Source organism: Lissotriton helveticus, chromosome 5_1 (genome assembly GCF_964261635.1).
Source record: "Lissotriton helveticus chromosome 5_1, aLisHel1.1, whole genome shotgun sequence".
Classification (NCBI taxonomy): Eukaryota; Metazoa; Chordata; class Amphibia; order Caudata; family Salamandridae; genus Lissotriton; species Lissotriton helveticus.
The window spans coordinates 1,638,666,609-1,638,694,127 of NC_136065.1; the positions used below are offsets into that span (position 1 = coordinate 1,638,666,609).

The following is a 27,519-nucleotide window of genomic DNA, read 5'->3' on the forward strand; positions in this document are numbered from 1 at the left end:
ACCCATGGAATAATTGCAGACAGGAAATAGGAGCACAAAATAAAACAGAAATCCAAGATCTAGAACATATTAAGACGAAGTAAAAAGGTAGCGGGTAAGCATGAAGGAGGGAACTATCTTGGGGAGATGGGGTGAGTCCTCAGTATGAGAGGATCTTATTGGATATCAAGTTTAACTTCTTTTGTGGATGTGGATAAATTGCATCCAATTTCAGTGGGGCTAGAGTTCCAACTTCTTGGCACAGTTCTGGAGAAGGATCGGAGATAAGTTTCTTTTTTTTTATATATATAATTTTGCGGTTTAAGAAGTAAGGAGCTAGTGCTTCTGGAGGGTCTGTTACCCCCCCGATAGGGTCAGTTTCAGGGCCAGGTAGGAGGGGATGTTGTGGTGTAATGCTTTGTGGGTCATAAAGGCAATTTTGAGATGAATCCTGGCCTCGGATGGTTGACATTTCAGTGATTGAAGATCGGGGTGATATGATTGTGTTTTTTTGAACCAGTGATGAGCCTGGCTGCAGCATTCAGTGTAGCCTTCAATGGTGCACGTGAGGTTTTCGGGAAGCCCACCAGGGTAGTGCTGCCGTAATCTAATTTCAAAAGTACTTGCGCATGTACCGCAGTTGTGAGGTCGGCTGTGGGAAGGAAAGGCTTCAGTTTAAGAATATGCAACTGATGGTTAGCTCCTCTAGTGATGGTGCTGATGTGTTTTTGCATGGAAAGGTCTTTTTCCAGGGTTATACCAAGGGATCTGGCAGAGTCGGTGATGTGTGGGGGTGCATTCTTTGACGTTGGTGGTGGAGGTGGGCAGTGCGATTAGCAAGAATTCAGTCTAAAGGGCATTGAGTTTGAGGTGGCTAAAAGTCAGCCAATGTTGCATCTTTGTCAGGGTGTCATTGAGGGTGTAACAGTCATCAAAGGAGGTGATTTTAATGTAAAGTTGAGTGTCATCGGCACACATGTGGTAGGAGATGTGGGAGAGTTTAAGGATTTCAGTAAGGGGCTCCATGTATAGGTTAAACAGTGGTGGTGAGAGAATGAAGCCTTTTGGGACACCAAGTGACAGTGGAGGTCGATCGTGAATAGTGTGTTTGATTAGAAGGTGCAGGGATCTGTTGTGAAGAGAGGAGGAGAACCAGTTCAGCATGGTGCCTGAGCGGACCATCCTGTAATCTAGAAGGTTTGGAAGGGTAGCATGATTGATGGTATCAAAGATACTTTTATGTGCAAGGCCCTATCATCAATGTGAACAGCACGCTATTTGCATTTCGCAGAGAGCACAGTGCTCTTGGGGCCCGTTCCAACCGGACCTTTCGGGAAATGAGGTTCCCATTGTTGTTCGCCCTCTTTTACCATGTTGAGTGTTTTTGTCGGAGCTGAGGAAATAGAGCTTATAACTTATCCTGGCTCACCTGCCAGGACAGACCACTCCCCTACTTGGGACCCTTAATGAATTTGGTTATAAACGTGGTCATCTTGCCATCTATTTCCGGTGTGAAACACTTTTCCCTCCAGAGAGGGCCTCTGACGTTTGGCACAAAGCAGACCCCTGACCTTTGTCTAGGGGTTTACGGATCCTGCTGCTGACATACTGCACCACATTAGCAGCTGGCAACCATGAGTGGGGATGATAAATATTAGCAGCATACAAATTCGAGGGGGAAGTGGGTTCTTTAGCCACGTCTCCTCCCTTAGAGGTGTTGTTCCATTCTCGGTCTTTGTGCCACCTCAGGTCATCATAGTTGGCTAGGACCTGGTGTGTCACCTGACTCGTTGTCCAGGTCTGGGTTCTCTACATCTTCCCTGTCCCCTCTCTCTCCACAAAGTGGGGGGAGCAAGGGGTGCGGGTCCTCTAATTTAACAGGGGTGCTCGCTGGATGGTTTGGCCCTTGTTCTTCCAGGGCACTGGTGTGCCTTTTTAAGAAGTCCCTTCTAAGGTTGTCAAAGGCGTCCATGAGATGCTGCTTCACTAGCCCTCATTGTCTCTTCTCTCCAGGCAAGAAACCGATGGGTAATAAGGGATAGAAGTGGCACTGTCGAACAGGAAAGGGAATTGGTTGACTTCCTACCAAGTGTTGAATCAAACAATCCTGGAGCTGCTCTCATGCTGTTGAGAGCAGTTCCAAGATTGGTTGGAGCAGGCTCACCCAGCGGTCATTTGATCCTGGGGGCCTGTGCCTGCAGTCCCTCAGCTGTTTTACAGTGCTGGGCTTGCTGGTTCCGAAGTGCCCATGTCAGATTGGCCGGCAGTAGACAGCGGCCAATCTGATATGCACACTGAGCTGCTGCAGATGTATATCCTACAGTCCGCAGGAATGGGCCCGGCCCCACCGTCACACTCGCGCTAGCGTGGCACACAGATTAGTAAAATGGTAAGTTACTATTTTAATATAATTATCTGTGTTCACCTGCTGTACTCTCAGCAGACGGGGCAACCCTCCTCTGCCCAGTAAGAGGAACCGCGCTGCCCATATGCCTGGGGGGTTCAGCCTTCCCCTATGGGCTTGGGGGCTCCAGTCTTACCCCAGAGGAGGGGTGATGCTTTACTCCGATGCCAGCCAAAGTATTTCCCTGCCCAGGGGTTCCAGGGCCAAGGAAGCGAGCATCTAAGGGGGTGTATTGATTGAATCAATAAACTCCTCTTCCAGATGTAATGGGCATTGTACCTCACCTTCCTCTCGGCAAATTCCTCCCTTCTGCCTATAATGGAAGCTCAGGCTATGCTTGGCTCTCTGGATTCCCAAAGGCTTTTAGCAATCTTGTGGAGCTAGGTACTGTTGCACAGTTAACTGTGTGATTGCTCATGCTCAAATCGCTCCACTATAACTCTTACCTTTAATGGGGGTTAAACGTGAGAGGCCTAGGCCTCCTGTAGGACAAATAAATGATTCTGTAAGGGAACAAATGCACTGCAGAAGGAGATAAGTGCCCCTGACCCCCGCTCTTTGCAATGCGTCTATGCCACTGTGTCGTACAGAGGCTCTGCAAGATGAGAGCTGTCACAGGCACAGCGCCCTCCAGCTGCAGGAGAACCTCACTGCGTCGTTTCTTCCCAATCACCCCGCCCACCGCCATGACCTTCTGACAGTGGATGGGCATTGGAATAATCCAAACACTCGATCCACCATTTCATGCAGGCCTGCCCTGTGATGCAGCTTATACCAGCATCTATGATTACACAGAAGGGGCTGGGTACCCACTGCGAACTCTACACATTAAACCCACATATTAATACAGAACCACATAAAAGTACAGAATCTCAAGAAAGACACTTATTTTGTTACTGGGCAGTGAAAAAGAGGAAGAAACTATCTTATGCATGACCAGGATGACCATAGAGGTTTTATTCAAGGACTCATGTGTTTGGTAGTGCTTTGTTAAAATGTTGTTGTTTTTCTGTGGGCTCCTGAGCAATAAAATGTAAGAAAGTTCTGCATAATCTGAAGCCACCCGTCCTGACTCAGTTTATGGGGACTCCCTGAAAACCCTTCTCTTCATTAAACATGAAGGTAAGTGTAAGGATTTAATATGATCTCTCAGGGTAGTAGGGTGTATCATCCAACAGATGAGACCACCAGGGCTTTGCTATGATCCATTTCTTGGAAGACCGCAGCTTAGCTGGTATTGACAACTGCCAGTAGCTCCAGCTCTTTTAGTCAAAATAACTGCTCCTTAGGGTCTGTATGGACAAAGTTATGCTGATTTCTAATCCGCACTTCAACCTAAAAATCTCACGTTATTTCACCCAAGTCACCAAGTAGTTTTGTTTATGTATTTTCTCGTGGCATAGGACGCATCCCACAATTTTTTTACATTTTATTGGTTTTACATAAAGAAACAAAACATCTCAATTCTTTTTAAACGTGGAGATTTACACCTCTAGCCAGAGGTGTATATTTTACAGAATCATAGGCTCAAACTTTCTGGTATAGGTAATTTTCATTCATATAACCCATCCAGTTGAACAAACAAGCCTTATCATTCTGCAGCAGGACCCACTTAGCCTCCCTTCTAGAACTCATCACACACACGATATTAAAAGATGACTGACATTTATCTAGATGCAATGAAAGATTTAAGACATAGTATGAATAGTTTATATTTTTGGGAAAATCTTTGCATTTGTGACTTCATTGTCAATGTGCAGAAAGTCCTCTTCCTTGGAAGTTGGGACCTCACTCAACTAGAAGTATGGCTACTAGTATGCTCTCTGTGCATGCATCATGTTTACAGACATTTGCAAACTAACCATACTTGGACTTTCAGGAATCACAAATGCTCGGACATGCAAGCAGAGGGTGCTGTGGGTCAGGCGATACTATGGAATTTCAAATACCTGCCTTTTGCTGTTGTAGTTCACTAGTCCCCAGTTGTAATTCAAGCATATGACTCTGAAAGATCTAGTGTTGCATCAGAAAAAGTACTTTACTGTAACTACAGGTATTTAGAATTGGTGTTTTTGTTGATTCTTAAGCAACACTTCCACCTCCACTTTTAATGAGGTGTATTTGTTTCATTCACTTCAGAAGTCTGAGTTATGGAATGGATGCATGTGCAGGGAGTACAACTCAGAACCTCTACCCTTCGTTGGCTGGAATTTTGGTCCTTAATTGTAGCGCTGCACTGTGTGCAAAGTTTAAGCCTTTGTTGTCACTGTTATTTAATTTTTTGCTTTCGAAGATTCCTAGTTGACAGTGAAGAACCATTCTACCATTTGATTGTATGAAAGTACCAGTTCTGGAGAACTATAATTACAGGTAAGTAACTTTTTGTTATGAAGCTCAGACGGATGTAAGCGGACACAGCATATGTACAGTTTTGCAGCGTGAATCTTTCTGGATTCACTATGCTGTGCATATTCCGCAATCTGGTGGTTGGGTCTGGAATCGTAGTCTTTTTTTCTCCTTTTTTTTTTTTTGTAGCCCAGGTGGGCGTCGACGTCCCACCATTTGGTGTACCTTCGGTGACGTCGGCATGCTTCCGGCGGAAGCACCCACCCTTGGGCGCCATCTTCAGATTCTTTTTTCCGCCGTTGGGTCTGGATCGTCGCGTGAAGCTCCAGAAGTTTTGGAGGAGAAAAGGAGGAAATACAACAACTCTTCGACGGTAAAGACCTGAGAAGATTGGTAGAAGAAGACCATCAGAGAAGAGACGACGAAGAAAGGGAAGAACTTCGAGATCTTCGACGACGTCCTTGTAGGAATGCGCACACGGGGGGGCCCCCTGAGCGCAGGGATGTACAAGACACCCTTTAAATTCTGCAAAAACGGCCACCACAAGTTCGCGCAGAAGGACCAACACCCGGTCTGCAACCTCTGCCTGCCAATCGACCACGAGAGCAGAGACTGCAACGCCTGCTCCGTCTTCAAGCCGAAGACACTCCGAGTTCGAGAGAGACAGAGGACAGCTCACCACACGATGCAGGGCAAGGGCCAGGCCCCGACGCTTTACGAACTGGGCCTCTCCACCGACGACGAGGATAACATCGCAGAGGGTCCAGATGACTTCACTGTCGCAGAGACCGATAAGAAAGCGCCTGACAAGGTAGGAGAGTCTACGACCCCGAAAACACCCACAGGGCCTCGAAAGCCAGAGGCAGACTCTTGCAAGTCAGAGCCCAGAGCCTCGAAAGGAGCACCGGCACCGAAAACTTCGACGACCGAAGCTGCATCCTCCGAAAAAGAGCCCAGCGGATCCTTCGAGAAGGACTCCTGGAGGCCGAAGACCGGCGAAAAGCAAAGGTCGTCGAAGCAAGCCCCCGAAAAAGGGTCTTAGAAGGAGCCGAAGAAAGCTTCGCCGTCGAAGAGAGCAGCCGAAACGCTCGACGACGAGCAGGCCGCAGAAATGCAGAGAAAGAAAAGAAGGCTCGAGGCCGAGATGGAGAACATCCTTCAGAGAAAGAAAGACTTCGATGAAAAGATGAGAAGTTACAAGATCCCCTCGAAGCCAGCAACAGCCGTCGCTGAGGTGCAGGAGCACGATGAGTTCGACGTCGAGGAGCCGCCGAAAACTCTGGAGCCCTCGGAGCACGAAGAGGAAGAGGACCTCTATTACACAGAAGTGGATTATGGGGAGCAGCAGTCAGGCTACGGCTCAGGATCCTCGACGGCCCAAGACCAGGAATGGCAGGACATCGATGCCGAAAACCCGGAGGAGGCTGTGGAGACATACCCCTCGAGGCCTTCGCCGCCGGATGACATTGGGTCATACAATGAGGTCGTCAGGAAGGCAGCAGGAGCTTATGGGGTTAAGCTGGAAGAGGAGAAGCCAAAAGCAGATTTCCTGGTAGAAACATTGCTCCCCACGCAGACAAGAAGCCAATTCTTGCCCATGCTCAAGAGTATCACTGACCAGGGGAAGGAAGCTTTCAAAGAGCCGGCTACATGCAGATCAGTAACGCCGAGGACGGAGAAGAAATACAAATTCTCCTCCCAGGACCCGGCTTACATCAAGGGGTCCGTCACAGCAGATTCAATAATCGCTGCAACGGCCAGAAAAAGGGCCAACGTCCCAACAACATCTGGGCCTCCACCTGACAAGGAAAGCAGGAGGATGGACCTAACGGGCAGGAAAATAGAGAGGAACGCCGCAACGCACTGGCGGATGGCTAACTCCAACGCCCTCCTGAATAGACATCAATACCAGCATTGGGATGAGATGGGCCAATTGCTCAAGCACCTCCCGCAGCAATACCGTGAGAGGGCATCGCACCTTGTGGAAGAGGGGAAAAGCATTGCTAACTCGTGCCTGAAGACAGCCTTGGTGGGGCTGAAACATCCAGCAGACTGATGGCTATCACAGAGACTGATGGCATCACAGAGAGAAGGCAAGCCTGGCTCAGGATCTCAGGCTTCAAGACTGAGGTTCAGAACAACATCCTGAACACACCATTCAATGGTGAGACACTGTTCGGAGCCCCAGTTGATGAGGTGCTCACCCAACTGAAGAAGGACAACGAAACGGCAAGGTCCATGGGGGCCCTGCAATTCAGGGGGATGAGAAGGGGCACTCCTACACGGAGGCCGAACGGCAGGGGTGAAAACCAGCACGGACAATCACACCAGCGTTCCACCAGGGGCAACAGAGTTACAACCAAAGTCACCAGGGCCAGCAGAGGCAAAACTGGAACTATCAGAACAGGGGCCAGTCCTTTCGATCAAGAGGAAACGGACGGGGCCAGAGAAGGAGAGGCGGTGAACAAACCCCCTCTAAGTGACTGCACACGGGAAAAGGTGCTCACCCACTCAAACCCTCCGGGGGAGGAGCACGGAAAAACAAAGAGGAGAGGGCTACACGGACAAGACACAAAGGAACATGTAACACCAGTAGGAGGCAGGCTGAGATTTTTTCTCCAGGAGTGGAGAAAAATAACCACAGACAAGTGGATATTAAACATCATGCAGTTCGGACACTGCATAGAGTTGGAAAAGAGACCACCAAACAGAAAGCCAAAGAAAAGAGAGCACTCGGGAAGAGAGCTGCAATTGCTCCAAGAGGAAGCTCAAGAACTCCTCCTCAAAGAGGCCATCGAACTGGTCCCATTCAGAGAACGGAACAGGGGAGTGTACTCAAGCTACTTCCTGGTGCCAAAAGTGGACGAAAGCCTAAGACCCATCCTAGACCTACGGTTCCTAAACAAATATGTAAAGACCCAAAAATTCAAGATGACGTCCCTAAAAGAGGTCATCCCGCAGATAAAGGCCGGGGACTTCTTGTCCACCATAGACCTCATAGATGCGTACCTGCACATCCCCATGAACAGGCAGCACAAGCACATGCTAAGACTCACAGTAAACAAGGATCACTACCAATTCACAACCCTGGCATTCAGTCCGCACCAAGGGTGTTCACCAAATGCCTCGCAGCAGTGGCCGCACATCTGCGAAGGAAGGGGATACACGTGTACCTCTACCTCGACGACTGGCTCATAAAGGCAAGCTCTTACAGGACATGCAAGGATCACGCAGAGCAGATCACAAGAACGCTAACAGACCTGGGATTCTCCATACACTGGGGAAAATGCTCAATGGAACCGGGGCAGGTGAAGATCTTCCTGGGAGCGCAAATCGACACCGTCCAATGCAGGGTGTTACCCAGCGAAAAGAGAACACTTCGCCTACTGAGGGAGAAACGTCACTACCAGAAGGGGCGAGCTCTGACAGTGAGGACAGTGAGCAAGATCTTGGGAATGATGGCGTCATGCATACACCTGATCCCCAATGTACGCCTACAGATGAGACCACTCCAAGAGTGGCTGCAACAGCAATGGTCACAAGCTACAGGTAGTTGGGAGGATCTAGTGGTTGGAATGCACAGGGTGCAGGAAGAAATAAAGTGGTGGACCAAAGAAAGGATAACAGTAGGGAAGCCTCTAACACCACCGGACCCAACAGTGACCATCACCACATACGCATCCCAGAAGGGATGGGGCGCACACATGAACAGGCTCAGAGTGAGGGGTCTGTGGAGCCCTACAGATGCGGTCAGACACATCAATTACCTGGAGCTGAAAACAGTGTTGCTTGCCCTCAAGGCCTTTCAGAAACACCTGTACAGCCAGAAGGTGCTGATACAAACAGACAACACCACAACGATGTTTTACATCAACAAACAGGGGGGAACTCAATCATTCCCTCTGTCAAGCTTGGCACAGGAAATCTGGAGATGGGCAATACCACTCAAAATAGACCTGCTAGCCATACACCTGCCAGGGAAGGACAATGTAGAAGCGGATTGGCTCAGCAGGCAGACTTCAGCATCCCACGAGTGGGAACTCAATATACAGGAAACAGACTGTTCAGGAGATGGGGCACTCCAACAATAGACCTGTTTGCAACACGCAATGCAAAATGCCAATACTTTGCATCCAGGCAACCAGAGGCACTATCACAGGGGAATGCCCTATGGATAAGCTGGTCAAAAACATTTGCCTACGCTTTTCCCCCCGATACCACTGATCCCAAGGGTTCTCAACAAATGCATGACGAGCAACATGACGCTCATCCTGGTGGCACCGCAATGGGCCAGGCAGACCTGGTACTCGCAGATAATGGAGATGGCGCAGGGCCCACCCCACAAGTTCTCGAAAAGAAGAGATCTACTCTCCATGGAAAACGGAGAAGTTCTACACCCAGAGCCGGAGAGCCTCAACCTCTCAGCCTGGCTCCTGAGGACTTAGAGTTCGCACATCTAAAACTACCAGAGAGCATCCTGCGGGTGCTGCGAGAGGCAAGAAGGCCCAGCACACGCAAGTGCTATGGGGAAAAATGGAAAAGATTCACTCAATGGAGCTGCAAGAAAAAACTCCATAGAAAACTGACCAGGGAATCTACGGTGCTAAGGTACCTCACGCACCTAATAAAAGCTAAGCTAAGCTCATCCTCGCTGAGGGTGCACCTGGCAGCGATTGTGGCATACACAAGAGGAGAAACAGGGAGAAGCTTCTTTACATCTCAAGTCGTAAAAAGATTCCTGGAAGGGGCTAAAAGAATAGCGCCACCAAAAAGAATGCCGCCACCGGCTTGGAACCTGAATGTGGTACTGACAGAGCTCATGAAAGCACCTTTCGAACCCATCCAGAAAGCATCACTGCAAATGCTGACAATGAAAGCGGCCTTTCTGGTAGCAATCACCTCGCTACGAAGGGTGAGCGAACTGCAGGCACTAACACTGCAGGAACCCTACATCCAGATACACAGTGACAGGGTCGTGATGAGAACAGACCCGCACTTCATGCCAAAGGTGGTGTGTCAAGGTTCCTCATGAATCAGAGTATTCAGATTCCTAGCTTCTTCCAAAACCCCACGACAAGCGCTGAGAGGGCGCTCCACACTCTAGACGCAAGAAGGGCAGTGATGCACTACATTGAAAGGACGAAAGGACACAGGAAGACAAAACAGTTCTTCGTATCCTTCGCAAACAGTTACATGGGTAAACCAGTGACTAAAAACACCATAGCTCGATGGATCGCACAGACAATACAGTTCTGCCACAAGCAAGCAGGCCAGGAGCTAACAGGAGGGGCACAGGCCCACTCGACCAGGAAGAAAGGAGCAACAATTGCCTTTCTGGCCAACACACCAATTCAAGACATATGCCTGGCGGCAGCATGGGCTTCAGTGCACACGTTCACTAAGCACTATTGCGTGGATGTACAAATGAACAAAGAAGCACAAGTAGGACAAAAGGTGCTTCAACATATATTCAACAACCAACGCTCATCTTCCACCCAACCGCCACAAAAGTAACGAAAACCGCTACAAAATCTATGCACAGCATAGTGAATCCAGAAAGATTCACGCTGCAAAACGAATAGTTTCTTACCTGTCGGTGTAGTTTTGCAGCTTGAAGATCTTTCTGGATTCACTAGCGAACTCACCCACCTCCGCCAGAAAGATAAGGCTGGAGAAGAAGGTGGAAACACATGGAAAAGAAAGCAAGTTGAAGCTTACAAGATACATGAAAGAATTACGTTAAAAAAAAAAAAAGATTAACAAACATAGCCATGGATTCACTACAGACACAGAAAAAACAGACAGAAATAAGAATCCGAAGATGGCGTCCAAGGGTGGGTGCTTCCGCTGGAAGCATGCCGACATCATCGAAGGTACACCAAATGGTGGGACGTTGACGACCACCTGGGCTACCAAAAAAAAAAAAAAAGAGAAAAAGACTATGATTCCGGACCCAACCACCAGATTGCGGGATATGCACAGCATAGTGAATCCAGAAAGATCTTCAAGCTGCAAAACTACACCGACAGGTAAGAAACTATTCGTTATCTTCAGGCACACAGGAGTAGCTTCCCAACGAACAATACACGTTCTACTTAACCCTTCACGTTTACTGACTCTGGCCCATGTAATATCGATGGCCTCTGCAGAGAAGAGAGGGAGCGGGAGAGTAAAGTTGAGAAAGGAAGAGTTGAAAGGAAGAGAAAAATGATAGAAGTAAGGAGCGGTTCTGAGTAGAACAGGCAAAAAAGAGTTATAAGGAAGGTAGGAAAATAAGATAGAAACACAAAAACCAAGAAGAAAAGGTTAAATGACCAAGTTAGAGAATATACAATAATGAGGAAAGTAATGAATTGGAGATTATAGCTGGAAGAAAGAATAAAGACATCCGGAAAACATTTTTTCATTACTTGTCCCTCGTTTAATAGCCTGATGTTTAGCATGTCTTCCATTAAATCAGTTGAACTAATGTGTGTGTGTGATAAGGATTTTTAACAAACTTAAAATGGCCGCCTTCTCACTTGGAGCAATGAGACACCCTGTAAGAAAAGAGTGTGGTGTAGTGGCTAACAAGCTGCCTTTTTAACCCCGGAAGATCTGGCTTTTAGTTCTGGATTTCTCACCTGATCAAAATTCTGTAATTCTCGGAAATCACATTTGGATAATTTCAGGCATATTCCAGAATCTTCAAACTATCTAAACACCAACAATCAGAACTCCCTTAAAACTGGTTTGCCTGTGCAGTGATCTCATTTTCTGTAACTTTAGGGCCCTTTTAAATTCCTTTCTACTCAATAGAAGTTAAATAGAGGCCATCTGTCACCCTCTCTTTTATCACATCACAGACACAATAAGTATGTAAATGTTAGTCTTAAACACTGAAATGTTGATAGGCCTTCTGTTTATTTGAAGGTTAAACATGTCAGCCTCAGCTGCACTAGCCAAATGTTCAAATACACAAGCACCATCACACCCAGTTCAGCTTCTGTTTAAATTGAATCTTGGAATCAGTGTTCCGTCTGCTGAGCCACCCTTTTCTACCAGCGTGTGCCATCTCTCAGTTTAACCACAGAAAACGAATCTGAATTGATGTTGGAGTTTTGAAAGGAATGTTATAAACTTGGTCCAGGCTGATAGGAATGGCTATAGTTAGTCTAGATTTACACTGATGCAGGAAAGATACTTGCACTATATTCTCTAGCTTTTGATCTGTCTATGTGTATATCTACAATAAGTGACTCATGAGAAATATTGTTACAAAGAAGTCAATTTTTCCTTGTTGTCCTCCTTTTTCACTTTCCACTTAGATAACTGTTCCAAAGGCTGTTGTGGTGGGTCCAACAAAAAAGCAGAAATCTAGGAAGAAAAAGGATCCCAATGAGCCGCAGAAACCTGTGTCTGCTTATGCCCTCTTCTTCCGCGACACACAAGCTGCCATCAAGGGCCAGAATCCCCATGCCACCTTCGGAGAAGTCTCCAAGATTGTGGCATCTATGTGGGACAGCCTAGGAGAGGAACAGAAGCAGGTAAGCACTGGTCGCCAAAGTCTGATTGGGACAATAATGTAAGCTACATAGAAAATGTTTTCTTGTTGCTCCATTTGTCTTGCTTCCTGTGAACTAGCAAGGCTTTGAGAGGTCACCGGAGTTCATTTTCTCAGTACAATTAGGTTTTGACATCAAGGAAACATTCTAAGCTTCATAACCGCAGAATAATTACCAGAAGTCAGGCCTAAAAATGGGATGCAAGTCAAAAAATTGTTTTACGTTTCAAAAACACACTTTGTAGCTGCTGGAGTAGGTGTTCTCCCCTTTAAAGTTTGGTTCTACAGTGAATGATCTTATGCTTATTTTGAGGCAACTAAGTCTGGCCTAGGGACGCCTTCTAACCTAATTTTTCTGAATCCTCCGATGAGGCCTTAAACTATTTACATTTTAATCTCCTAGGGGTGTACTTTTCCACTCTGTTTGTTTTTCTTAGAACTCTGTTTTATCAGTTTTATGACTAAATGATTCTATTCTCAAACTTTTATTTCTGACAAGAAAATATCACTCTAAGAAAGTATTTACTCCTTTAAAAAGTACGTTTGCTAGTGTGACCACAGATCCTTCTCCATTTGATCTTTTATTGACTCATTATTGAAATATTGCCCCTATTTAGTCAATGTTAATTCAATAACAGTGAAACAATAAAAACAATCGTAGATGACACGAAATCAGTAAACCTCATTATGTAACATGATCTTCAGCCTTCAGGACTCTGAGCTCTGCCTCCTCCCTGAGGCTTTCAACTGGCAGATTTTTTTGGATCTTAACTGTGAACCATACATATAATTTGTAGCCTCATGGCAAGACTGGTGGGTGGATCGAAAGTTAATATTGAAAGATAACCATGCCAGAGAACTGTAGTTTTGCAACATGAATCCTTTTCCGGATTCACATGCTGTGCATTTATTCTACCATCTAGTAGATGGGGCCGGAATCGTGTTCGGTCTTTCTCCCTCCTTTTTTTCTTTGTTGGTAGGTACCTCCGTGTAACGTCAGACACCACTACTAGTCTTTCCACATTAAAATAAAAACAACAATTTAAGGTTTTTACTGTGATTTATAAAAGTGGTGGTATGACGGAACCATGCATGCAATGACAACGCATGCATTTACAACGACGTCAATACAACGCATGCGCCATTACCACTGCTACTTAGCTTTAAAACCTTTACCACGCATATGCCTTTATAATTCATGCCTTTAGAACGAAATTTGTTTTAAAGGCATGCATGTTAAAGGCATATATTTGTGGTAATGGCTTTGTGGTAACAGTCCGGCTTTGTTATGACTTCGTTGTAATGGCTGTTTCTCGTAAAAGTACATGTTCCACTTTTTAACTTACAGGACCCTACTTTAGGGGTGACTTACATATATTAAAGAGAGAAATTTGGGCTTTGCCATTACCTTAAATGGCAACATCGAATAAGCAGTTTAAATCTCCCATTCTAGTCCGCAGTAGCAGACTGGAAGCTATGTTTTACCTTGTCCCACTCAGAGTGGCACAACAAATGCTGAATTTCCTGGGGGGGGCACTCTAACTTTCAGGCATTGGGTACCCCTGGTAGATTAAAAATAATGTTGATCGAGAACACTTGGTATATCATAACCAATACCTTGCAGCTGGCTCTGCCAAGGAACAAAACAACTAGTGTTTATCCATCTATCCCCCCAGTAACTAGTCTGTCCATACCCCATTCCACTTAACCACAGAAATCAATTATTTTCTCTTATCACATTCTATCTTCAACCTGTCTACACCCTCGTTGGCACTAGCCTTTACATGCTTGAACCACTTTTTGTAATGCATCTTGAGTTTTCTCGAGAGTAACACATAGATGGAATCGACCTTTAAATAAAGTTTTCCGTTTGGACTGTTGGATGGTAGACGTCTAACTCCTGCACTTTTAAACTGGCTAATCAGTCCTACAAACTCCCTTTGCGGTCTTGCTGCAAATGCCGACATATCAGAGAATACTCTCACTCTTGATCAATCAGTTAACAAAATATCCTTTTTCTGAATTGCTTTACTTTAATAGCTTCTCTTTATTGAGAGTTTTGCTTTTGTTCATTTGCACTTGGTACATCATTGTATGTTTACGATTAATACATTCTGTCTGGTGTGCATGGGTATTCTGGCAATTTAAACATGTTATGGAGCGACTCATACATTTACTTTAATAGCTTCTCCTATGCGAAAATCTGAAATTTTTTCAATCATTATCCTTGGGCATTTGGGTTGTGCTAGAACCCTGTGTGCCCTCAATATGGTCAGATCTTCCGGTGCCTTCTCAAGTATATGTTGTGAGAAAGTGTCCTCTTTCTGCAAGGTTGCCACCCGCTTTTTGCTGAACTGCTGATGTACTTTGACTGAGTGTGCCCTGGGCTCCTGCCAAATGGGCACCCAGGGCCTATGTTCTTTTCCTAAAACTGCATTGAAGACCAAACCCAATTGGCACTCTCTGGCCACAGGTCAGTCCCTGGTAAATGGTACCACAGGTACCCAGGGCACTGTGACCAGGGAAGGCCTGTAAGGGTTGCAGCACTTATTGTGCCTCCCTTAGAGGCCCTGTACCTTTACACTCACACCCTGCCTTTGTAGGCTGCGTGTTTTGGTGAAGAACAAAGTGAAGAGTCGACATGGCACACATCTCTGTGTGCCATGCCTACAACCCACTGCCCTGGCATAGATCAGTCAACCCTCTAGCTGGGTGCCCTATACCAGTGGTGAGGGTACAGATGCAGGAGCCCCGTACCCCTACAGTGTCTAAGCCAATTCTTAGACATTGTAAGTGCATGACACCATTAAGAGTATATGCTGCTCTCATGGGTCTGAAACAATGCACATCCTGAGACCAGGTGCCAAGTGGCCCCCCCTCCCCCAGAATGGGCAGAGTCCACGAAGGGGAAGCTTCAAAGGCTTGCCCCCTTTTGTGATCTTTCCCAGGCCTTTTGCTGCTCCCAGCAACTGGTCCCTAATGGTTTTGACCCCTACTTAGGGCGGGAGAACCGGCGGGAAAACCAAGTGAGGAAGCGAGGTGTGCCCACCTCTGCCAACCCCACCCCTCAGGTGGAGGAGGGGAGGTGGAGCACAGCTCTTAGTGACCACCATCTTGCAGATGAGGGGTCCCAGCCAATCAGAGTGAGGCATATGCCCCCTCCCACTGGAGAGGGGCATAATAGGGAGTGTACCGACCCCAGGGAATGGACCCATTGGTCCCAACCTTTTACTTACTGCAACACCCCTAAATCTAATATTTAGGTGCTCCCCTGAACCTTGCCTTCTCAGACAAGAAACCACAGGAAGAAAAGAAGAAGGACCGAACAGCCGTGATGAAGCTAAGAAGAGGAGGATACCCACTGACTTGACCCTAGCCCTACTGGCCTGTCCCCACCTCGAACTTGCAGAAGCGAAACCCTGGTGTGTCCTGAAGCCAGCTACCTCAAGAACCCTGAGGACCTTCCCTGCCATCCAAAGGAAAGACTTTGTCTCCTGTGAACACCGGATTTGTTCACCCACAGACTCCAGCTCCGGCGAAGTCGGCAAGTCTGCACCGCTCTGCACCTGACGCCCACGGCCCGAGCTCAAGTGGCCCAGCACCACGAGAAAGTCTCAGCGATCCTAACCCAAGATCCAGTGATCCCTGACCTGCCTCAAGCCTCCAGCCGACGCCTGCAGCCTCAATCCGGAAAATCACCCCAACCCCGACCAGGCGCTGATAAGAAGATACAACCCTAAAATACACCCTTGCACCTGACGCCCCACGGCCTTGGGTGGCCCAACTAATGGTGTCTAACCAACCCCCAGCATCCCAACTTACCTCTCCAAATGGTGGCCGCACCCAGAAGACCTTCGTCCCCGTGCCTGCAATGTGTTTGCAAACCGGAGACTCCCCACTGAAAGTAACAGGACACCCGACGACAAACCAGCACCATGCACCTGGCCGCCCTAGTGCAGCTGAGGGTGTACCTTTTGGTGCTTTCTTGAACACCCATTTGCCCTGAGCTTAAGTCCAAGAGCTTTGCTCCCACAACCTTGTGGCCTGCTCGTAAGCAGCCATCAACCGGAGGCACCCTATCCCCCATTGGATACCATTGGGCCTCAGCACTCTGCACCCGGCCACCCTAGTGCCACTGAGGGTGTAACAAGAGTGCATCCTTGACCTTGTGGACCCCTGAGTTTAACTCCAGAATACCAACTCCCACAATAACGTACTTTTAACCGATAAACAGTATGTACGAGGCATATGAGCTGTAGATCGCATACTTTTGCATAGATCGCCCATCTGGTGTTGGTCTCGGATGTTTGCACATTGTTATTGTAGAAGTCTTTGTAGTCACAAGATAGGGGGCTCCTCCTTTGGTTAGTAGTGTGCATGGGCATTAACTCCATCCCCAGATTGTTTTTTTCTGCCATCAGGTTCGGATGTGATTTGCTGCGCTCCGGGTCGGTGTCGTTTTCGATTCCCCTTCGACGCACAAAACTCTCACCGTTCGACGGTATTGTTTTGATCGCGATCTCCCTCAACGCGTATTCAAAATCTTCGAGTCCGGTCGTCGACGCGGGCCATTGGGCTGATCGACGCCATCAACCAGCATATGGAAGGACTCATTCAAAAAATGCAGGTGTGGGGCTAAATTTCCACATACAGTTCTCCACAAGGTATGCAACTTTTGTCTCTTTCCAGAACACGAGAGTAACAACAAATACTCTTCCTATGCTGAAAGGGATGATTAAACATGCCCCTGAGGTTTTTAAAAGATCCTGTCAGGGCTGGAGTGCTCAATCCTAGAATTGGGAAGAAATACAAACAAGCTCCAAGCGAACCAGCTTACATTAAGGGTTAACTCCCCCTGGATTCATTAGTAGTGGCAAATGCCCGTAAACTTACAAATTCCCAAACCACCTTTGATGCCCCTCTGCCAGACAAAGAGTCTAAACTACTGGACGCATCCGGGAAAAGGGTTACGTCACAGGAGGCAAATTTTTGGCGTGTTGCCAACTCACAAGCTTTATTAACGCAGTATGACAGGGCTCAATATGAGGAGCTTGAAAAGCTCATGCAGCATCTTCCAGACCAATATAAGACCAAGGCAAATGATCTCATACAAGACGGAAAGTTAATCCCAAATGCCTCTATTAAATGTGCGCTGGATGCAGCAGATACAGAATCCCGCACAATTAATAAAAGTGTGTTACTACGCAGACATGCGTGGTTACGCATATCTAGTTTTAAGCAAGAGGTGCAGTCTACCATACTCGATCAACCCTTGGATCAGGAACACTTGTTTTGACCTACTGTGGACATATCTTTAGAAAAGATGAAAAGGGACACAGAAACAGCCAAATCTATGGGGGCTCTACTGGAAACAACTAGTAGAAGTTCCTTTCATTGCTCCTCCTATTTGAGGTGCATCCAAAATCATTGGCACAGAACACACCTCTTCCACTTATAAAAGCCCCACTTAAACCTCCCCTAACAGGAGGATATTTTAGACGGACTTACAGAGGCAATAACAGAGGGAGAGGACGTGGTTCTAATACCCGCAACTCCCACACCCCAAAACCGTGCCTTCCCTCCACTCCCTCCAGACCAGTCCACTCCGGTCAGGGGAAGACCATAACAGTTCTACCTGTCTGGAATTCCATCACCACAGACAGGTGGTTAAGACAAATTATCCAGTATGGTTACTGCCTGGAACTCAGTTCAAACCCCCCCCACCCCCATACCTCCCAGACAACGTCCAATGTCCACAGAACATCTCATGCTTCTCAAGCAGGAGGTTCTTTCTCTCTTGCAAAAGCATGCAATAGAACCGGTTCTCCTACGTCAGCAAGGTACAGGGATTTACTCCCTTTATTTCCTCATTACAAAAAAGGACCGCTCTACCAGGCCAATATTAGACCTCAGACCGTTAAACCTGTACATACAATCCGACCATTTCCACATGGCCACGCTACAAAAGGTCCTCCCGCTGCTCCAACAAGGCAACTTACTTGCCACTCTAGATCTCAAGGACCTCTACTTCCACATTCGTATTCACACTGCTCACAGGAAATACCTACGGCTCATAGTGGATGGGCAACATTACCAGATCAAAGTCCGACCATTCAGAGTCACACCAGCACCTAAAGTCTTCACATAATGTCTTGCGGTGGTAGCAGCCCACTTAAGAAGACAACACATTCATGTGTTTCCTTACCTAGACAACTGGCTCATAAAAGCCAAGTCAAACAGGGATTGTGTACAAAACACACACAACACAATCCAGCTGCTGCACAACTTAGGATTCACAATAAACCTCATCAAGTCACATCTCCAGCCATCCCACACCCAATAGTATCTGGGTGCAACATAGATACTTCCAAAGCCCTTGCATACCCCAATCCAACCAGAATAGCCAGTATGCAAGCCCTCATAACAAAATTTCAACCACAACACTCACTACCAGCTCGAGTGTTCATGCATCTAATAGGGATGATGACCTCTTGCATCTTAATTGTCCCTTACACAATACTCCAGACACGTCCATTACAGGAATGTCTAGCACAACAGTGGAACCAAGCTCAAGATCAACTTGCGGATCTGGTGTTGGTAGACAGCCGCATATATCGCTCTCTGCAATGGTGGAACACACAAAATCTTTCCAAAGGGCGGCCGTTCTTAGACCCATTTCCACAAATAGTGCCCAAAGCGGACGCATCGCTCACCGGTTGTGGAGCTCATCTCTTAAACCATACCATTCAGGGTATCTGGACTCCTCAACAAAAACTCCTCCACAACAATCACCTGGAGTTACTGGCCAGATTTCTCGCCCTAAAGTCATTTCAGAAACATATACTAGGCAAAGCTATCCTCGTCCGGACAGACAACATGACAGCAGTACTATATACAGAAACGGGGGGGGGGGGGGTGACACTGCAGCTTTCACGCCTACCACAAATATGTGTAGATGGGCCATTCCTCAAAAGATATACCTCTTATCAGAGCATCTACCTGGGATACACAATCAGATTGCGGATCTGCTCAGTCGTCAACAACAGCAGATTCACGAATGGGAACTTAATGCTCAAGTTCCTCATCTGTTTTTTCAAATGTGGGGCCACCCAGACATTGATCTGTTTGCCATACATTTAAACACAAAATGCCCAAACTTTGCCTCCAGGTATCCAAATCCATTGTCTAAAGGCAATGCGATATGGATCAACTGGTCAGGCAGATTTGCGTACACTTTTCCACCTCTCCCGCTCATTCCGTTACTGGTACACAAGCTCAAACAGTCTCTCACAATGATCCTGGTTGCTTCAACCTGGGCCCGACAACCATGGTTCACAACTCTGCTTGAACTCTCAGTAGTTCCACACCAAAAGTTGCACCTTTCCCCAAAGCTTCTCACACAGAACCATGGAGAGATAAGACATTCAGAACCAGCTCAACTGAACCTAGCGATCTGGCTCCTGAAGTCTTAGTTTGGTTACCTCAATCTCCCACCAGACTGCATGAACATCATTAAAAAAACTAGACGTCCTACCACTAGAGCATACTATGCAGCTAAATGGAAAAGATTTGTTGTTTACTGCAATAACAACACAATCAATCCACTAGATGCTTCAACTCAAATCATTATCTGTTATCACCTGCATCTACAAATATGTAATCTGGCATACACATCCATACGATTACATCTTGCTGCTGTAGCAGCTCACTTACAAAACACACAACACTTGCCATTGTTTAAGGTACTTCCCATCAAAGCATTCATGGAAGGCCTTAAAATAATAATTCCCCCAAAAAATGCACCCTCTCCAGTATGGAATCTAAACATTGTCCTTACTAGGCTCATGGGTCCCCCATTTGAACCTTTACATAAATGTGAGTTACAGTTCCTCATATGGAAAGCAGTTTTCCTTGTGGCCATCACATCTCTCAGAAGAGTGAGTGAGGTCCAAGCATTAATCATACAAGAACCATTTTTTCAAATACATCACAACAAAATGGTTCTTAGGACAAACTCTAAATTCTTATCTAAAATGGTTTCAACTTTTCACCTTAACCAGTCTCTAGAGCTCCCAGTCTTTTTTCCTCAACCTCACTCAGTAGCAGTACGGGCTCTTCATGTTCGAGGCATGTGGGCTGCTAAATTCATATCTATTGCATAGATCGCCGCCTAGTGTTGGGTCCGGATGATTGCACATTGTTGTCCTGGAAGAGTCTTCGAAGTATCACGAGATAGGTGGCTCCTCCCCTGGACTACAGTGCGCATGGGCATCGACTCCATCCCCAGATTGTTTTTTTCCGCCATTGGGTTCGGATGTGATTTCGACGTCTCCTAGTCGGAATCGAATAAAACTGATTCTAAGGCCAAAAGGCCTTTCTTACCTCGTCGGTATTGTTCGCGTTCGGTCTCGTGCTTCATCCGACTCTAGGAGTCGGTCTTCTGCGGAGTCGAGTAACTCTTCGGACATCGAGGCCCTGTCGTCGCAGCAAGACCCCGACGAACCTACGATGGAACGGAGTCCGTTCAAGTTCTGCCCCGTGTGTGGTTCAAAGTACCCACACATCGACGTGCATCCAGTCTGTAACAAATGCCTCTCGCCGGAACACGACGAGGCCAGCTGTATGGCCTGTTCGAAGTTCAGGTCGAAGAAGACGCTCAAGCATCGGCGCCCGGCGAGCGGCTCCGGCACCCGACGACATCTTCGACGACCCCGAAGCAGAAGGCCCAAGCCATCGTCTGCAGATTTCACCACCATCGACGGAGGTCGAGGCCGAGTCCGGAGAACCCGTTGAGGGCCAGGACCTGGAATACGTCGAGGAGGTAGGGGACGACGAAGAAGTTTATGGGGCCGCGGAAGATAGCTCGGAGGAAGAGCTATGCCCCGAAGGTTACATGACTCAGGCTCAGGTCACGGGATCGCCATTCGGCCTTACCCACGACCCTGCACCGCAATCCCCGGCCCCGCCTTCTGGCCCGGCCACGGACACATCAGCGGAGCCGCCATTGCGCATATCGAAACCGAAACCATCGGATTCGACCACAACAAAGATGGCCGACGTACCATCGAAACAGAAGAAGCCTGCTACGTCATCGGCTCCGTCGCCATCAGTGGCTCCGAAACCGAAAAAGGCTGTCGAGCCGGCAACGCTACATGCCTTGGCCAAGGAGCCGACCTCCAAGAAGGTCGTCGAACACGTGTCGGGCACGGTTGCTCCACCGAAGTCCTCAAGGACTGTCGTACAACCATCGGACGCGACTGCGCCGCCGACAGGCAAACTCCCGGTCGATGCGCAGTCGACGAAGGGCACCGAGCCGAAGTCCGGAGGCCCTGCGCAACGGCACAAAGAAGCCGGTCCAAAACCAACGGCGTCGGCACATAAGCCTAGGAAGGAGGCCCGAACCATTGGGGTCGAAGATGCGTCAGAGGCTCCAGTACGCACGGACACCTCGTCGACGCTGGGGTCCTCCGATGGTGACGGGCATGGGTCATCGGTAACTAAACCCTCCGCTTCCTTCACGAAGCAAGTCACCGACTCCCTCAAACGGATTCAGGAGAAGACTTTGCCGTCGACGACTCACACGCCGTCAGCCAAAAAATTAGTGGACGCACAGAAGAAGACTCCCACACAGATCCTCGACACTCTGCCGCCGAGGGTGGCACCGAAGGCCTTCGCACCCTGGTCGATGTCAAAGGACGCAGAGGCCTCACAACACTCGATGCTGAGTGGCCATTTGAGTCGACATCAAGCTTCAGAAGAACAATCTGAACATTATATCGACGGCGATACGGGAAAATTGACACTCTATAAGAGAAAGATTACTTCCCAACCATTGGACTCATATGTCATACCTCTGAAGAAGAAAAAACCAGCACAGGACCTTCCTGCCCTTGTTAAATCTATTCATCCTCCACCAAGGAGGAGCCCATCACCCTCTCCCACTGCTTCAGGGGGAGATGACGATGACCAGGATGACCAGTACAATTTCCCAGATAACAATGACCCTGATGAGCACCAGGACTCATGGGTGGACACTGGTGACCAGGGAGGCCAACAAGTGGTACAGGACCCACAGGTTTATGGTGTACGAACTTCTCCAACAGAGGATTCAGCGGCATTCAATGCGTTAATTGAACGGGCAGCAGCAAATCATAAGGTGGACATGCATGCTGACCCGGTGGAAGAAGATTTTTTGTTTGACACTTTCTCTGCCGCAGAAAAAACTGTTAAAACACTTCCAATGCTGAAAGGGGTCCTTAAGCATGCACCGGAAGTCTTTAAGGAACCCACCAGGGCAAGAGTGGTAAACCCACGTATCGAAAAGAAATACAGACCGGCACCTGGAGACCCAGCATACATTCGGGGCCAGTTGCCTCTGGACTCTTTGGTGGTCGCCAATGCCCGCAAGAGGGCGAACTCGCAGACGACGGGTGAAGCTCCTCCCCCAGACAAAGAGTCGAAAGTGCTAGAGGCATCTGGGAAAAGGGTGGCTGCACAGGCAGCCAATATCTGGCGCATATCGAACACACAGGCCCTGTTGGCACGATATGATAGGGCGCAATACGACACCCTAGAGCAGCTCCTTCAACACCTTCCAGATGAGTTTAAAGAGGCAGCTGAGATGCTAATACAGGAGGGCAAGCTCATTTCAAACGCTGCAATTAAGTGTGCGCTTGACGTTGCAGATACAGCGGCTAGAGCGATTAACACTAGCGTGATGTTAAGGCGTCAAGCATGGCTTCGCATCTCAGGGTTCAAGCCTGACATACAGACAACTATACTCAACCAGCCCGTTAATCCCGACAGACTGTTTGGCCCGGACGTTGACACCATCCTCGAAGATTAAAAAAGACAATGAGACAGCTAAATCCATGGGGGCGCTTCAGTCTCAGCAATTCAGAGGGAGCACTTTTCGTCGCTCAAGTACCCGTGGTGTTACCAGAGGACACTTGGCACAGCAGACGCAATTCTCTAAAGGTGGCGCGCAATCCTCGTACCCCAAGCAGGGTAGAGGGGGTTACAGAGGAAACAGTGCCAAGGGCAGGGGCAGAGGCAACAACAGCTCCCGTTCCTCTGCCGCCAACAAACAGTGACTCTCTGTCACTGCCCCCCGACCATCCAACACCTGTCGGGGGGAGACTCCAGCAGTTCCTGCCAGTCTGGACGTCCATCACCACAGACAGGTGGGTGAGAAAACTTATCAAATACGGTTATTGTTTGGAGTTGACATCCACTCCACCCAACATTCCCCCAAGACAACGTCCTATGTCGGCAGAGCACTTGCAGTTATTGCAGCAAGAAGTTCTTGTGATGCTGCAAAAAGGCGCAATAGAGCTCGTGCCAGTGGAGGAGGAAGGAACAGGGGTCTATTCCCTGTACTTCCTCATCCCAAAAAAGGACGGATCCCTCAGACCCATTCTGGATCTACGCCCCCTCAACCTGTATATCCTATCAGAACATTTTCATATGCTGACACTGCAGCAAATTCTCCCCCTGTTGAACCAAGGGGACTTCCTAGCAACCTTAGACCTCAAGGATGCTTATTTTCACATACCACTCCACCCCTCCCACAGAAAGTACCTCAGGTTCACCATCCAAAACAGCCATTATCAGTTCAAAGTCCTACCCTTCGGGGTGACCACTGCCCCCAGAGTGTTCACCAAGTGTCTGGCGACAGTGGCGGCGCACCTCCGGAGACAACATATACATGTCTACCCTTACCTAGACGACTGGCTGGTTCAAGCAAAGTCGGAACACCAGTGCGCCGCACACATGTCCCACACCATTCACCTCCTTCACAGTCTGGGGTTCTCACTGAACTACCCAAAGTCGCACCTCCAGCCTTCCCACGTGCGGCAGTATCTGGGCGCGACAATAAATACTCTGACTGCTACGGCTCAGCCGAACCAAGTGAGGATCGACAGCATCCAGTCGCTCATCCAACGGTTCAGACCCCAACACTCCCTTCCGGCGAGAGTGTTCATGCAGTTGATAGGCATGATGGCCTCCTGCATCTTCATAGTCCCGCACGCAAGATTGCATATGCGTCCGCTCCAAGAATGCTTGGCACATCAGTGGACTCAGGCTCAAGGACAGTTGACAGACCTAGTGTTGGTGACCGGTCGGGCATACAACTCTCTGCATTGGTGGAATCCACACAACCTTTGCAAGGGCCGACCGTTCCAAGAGCCTGTGCCACAGATTATCCTAACGACGGACGCATCTCTCCAGGGGTGGGGAGCTCATGTGCTCCACTACACGGTGCAGGGTCTGTGGTCGACGCAGCAACAAAAGATGCACATCAACTACCTAGAGTTGCTGGCGATCTTCATGGCACTCAAGTCCTTCAAAGTACATCTGTGCAACAAGGTCGTGTTGATCCGGACGGACAACATGACAGCTATGTACTACATCCAAAAGCAGGGAGGTACACACTCTCCACAGCTGTCTCATCTGGCTCAGAGCATGTGGAAGTGGGCCATTCAGAGGAACATCTTCCTCATGGCGGAACACCTCAGCAGGTACAGCCATCAAATGCACGAGTGGGAGATACATCCATCAGTACTCCACCCATACTTCCAGCAGTGGGGTCATCCAGAGATAGACCTGTTTGCCACAAGGGAAAACGCAAAATGCCAAAGCTTTGCCGCCAGGTTCCCTCACCCACAATCGCAGGGCAATGCGATCTGGATGAACTGGTCAGGCAGATTTGCGTACGCTTTCCCCCCAGCGCCTCTCATTCCGCTGGTGGCAAGAAAGCTGAAGCAACACTCGATGACGCTCATCCTGGTTGCTCCAACGTGGGCACGCCAACCATGGTACACCACGTTTCTGGAACTTTCCGTGGTACCGCACCGAAGGCTGCATCTCACAGCCAGGCTCTTGACGCAGAACCATGGCGACATTCCGCATCCAGATCCGCAACAGCTCAATCTGGCGATCTGGCTCCTGAGGTCTTAGAATTTGGCTACCTCAACCTGCCTCCTGAATGCATGGACATCATCAGAGAGGCAAGGAAGCCCACTACCCGAGCTTGCTATGCCGCAAAGTGGAAGCGGTTTGTCATTTATTGTACAGAACATCACATTGACCCGCTAGATGCATCCATTCCTAACATCATCTGCTATTTGTTACATCTTTACAAATGCAATCTAGCTTACGCTTCCGTTAGGATCCACTTATCCGCCATAGCAGCTTATCTCCAAAACAGGCAGCATCTCTCTGTTTTCAGGGTGCCTGCCATTAAAGCCTTCCTGGAGGGACTGAAACGGGTCATTCCTCCAAGAACACCACCAGCTCCTGTGTGGAACCTCAATGTGGTTCTCACTAGACTTATGGGCCCACCTTTTGAGCCGCTACATTCCTGCGAGATTCAGTTCTTAACATGGAAAGTGGCCTTTCTCATTGCTATTACATCTCTCAGGCGTGTTAGTGAGCTGCAAGCGCTCTCAATACAAGAGCCGTTCATACAGATTCATTCAAACAGGGTGGTGCTCCGCACTAACCCCAAGTTCCTTCCGAAGGTGGTGTCACAGTTTCATGTCAACCAAACTATTGAACTGCCCGCATTCTTTCAAAACCCACAAACATTAGCGGAGAGAATGCTCCATACGTTGGACGTAAATAGGGCATTGATGTACTACATTGACAGGACACAACACTTTAGAAGGACACATCAACATTTTGTTGCCTTCTCAGCCCAGCACAAAGGCAACCCTATTTCCAAGGCAGGAATAGCCAGATGGATCGTTAAGTGCATTCAGATTTGTTATCTAAAAGCTAAACGTACTTTAACGGTACCCCCAAGGGCACACTCCACACGCAAGTTGGGGGCCTCATGGCTTTCCTGGGGAACATTCCTTTGGAAGACATTTGTAGAGCAGCCACGTGGTCTACACCACACACGTTTACCAAACATTACTGTGTTGATGTGCATTCCAAGCAGCAGGCAGCTGTAGGACAGGCTGTTCTCAAAACACTTTTTCAGACTCCTGCAGCTGGCACGGGCAGCCGCCGTTAATGGAGGGACTGCTATGTATTCTATGCAATAGATATGAATTTAGCAGCCCACATGCCTCGAACTGAATATGCTACTTACCAGTATGCATCTGTTCTTGGCATGTAGGGCTGCTAACATTCACATCGCCCACCCTCCTCCCCGGTGCCCGTAGCAGCTGCAGATACTTTCTTGCATTCAATCATTAGCATGGACATCATTTACACTATTTCACTCCACCTCTGCCACAATGGCTAAAAACAATCTGGGGATGGAGTCGATGCCCATGCGCACTGTAGTCCAGGGGATGAGCCACCTATCTCGTGATACTTCGAAGACTCTTCCAGGACAACAATGTGCAATCATCCGGACCCAACACTAGGCGGCGATCTATGCAATAGATATGAATGTTAGCAGCCCTACATGCCAAGAACAGATGCATACTGGTAAGTAGCATATTCAACGCTTGACGTCAAAAGAGCTATTCTTTACTACATTGAAAGGACAAAAACTTTCAGGAAAACGAAACAACTTTTTGTAGCTTTCTCGCCACCACATAAGGGCAATGCTATATCAAAAGATGGAATTGCCAGGTGGATAGTTAAATGCATCCAAATATGCTACCAAAAAGCGACGCATACATTATCCATTCCCCCTAGAGCGCATTCCACACGCAAGCTAGGAGCATCCATGGCATTCTGAGGAAATATCCCCATGATGACATTTGCAAAGCTGCAACATGGTCTACACTGCACTCTTTGACAAAACTCTACTGTGTAGATGTGCAGGCAAAACAACAGGCTAGTGTGGGCCAGGCTGTACTAAGAACACTTTTTCAAACTACTGCAGCACATACAGGTAGCCACCGCTAACGGGGTAACTGCTGTATTGTCTATGCAAAAGTATGTGATCTACAGCTCATATGCCTCGAACGGATAATGCTACTTACCAGTATGCATCTGTTCTTGGCATGTAGAGTTGTAGATCCGCAAGCGCCCACCCTCCTCCCCGGACACCTATATGTGTTGCAGTACTATCTTACTTAGATACATACATTACACTGTGACATCATTTCTATTTCTAACTCCACCATTACGCTTTATGGCGAAAACAATCTTGAGATGGAGTCGATGCCCATGTGCACTACTAAGCAAAGGAGGAGTCACCTATCTCGTGACTACAAAGACTTCTACAATAACAAAGTGCAAACATCCGAGCCCAACACCAGATGGCGATCTATGCAAAATTATG

General features: G+C 48.0%; 1 protein-coding gene across 2 annotated transcripts in view; it reads left to right on the top strand.

Annotated features, from left to right (window-relative positions):
* The window catches only part of TOX4 (TOX high mobility group box family member 4), a 434,522-nt gene that overhangs the window by 243,177 nt on the left and 163,826 nt on the right, over nucleotides 1–27,519 (top strand). For both annotated transcript variants that reach the window (XM_078644844.1, XM_078644843.1), the window contains exon 5: nucleotides 12,037–12,255. In XM_078644844.1, coding sequence (XP_078500970.1) covers nucleotides 12,037–12,255 — 219 coding nt within the window. The remainder of the gene's footprint in view (nucleotides 1–12,036; nucleotides 12,256–27,519) is intronic.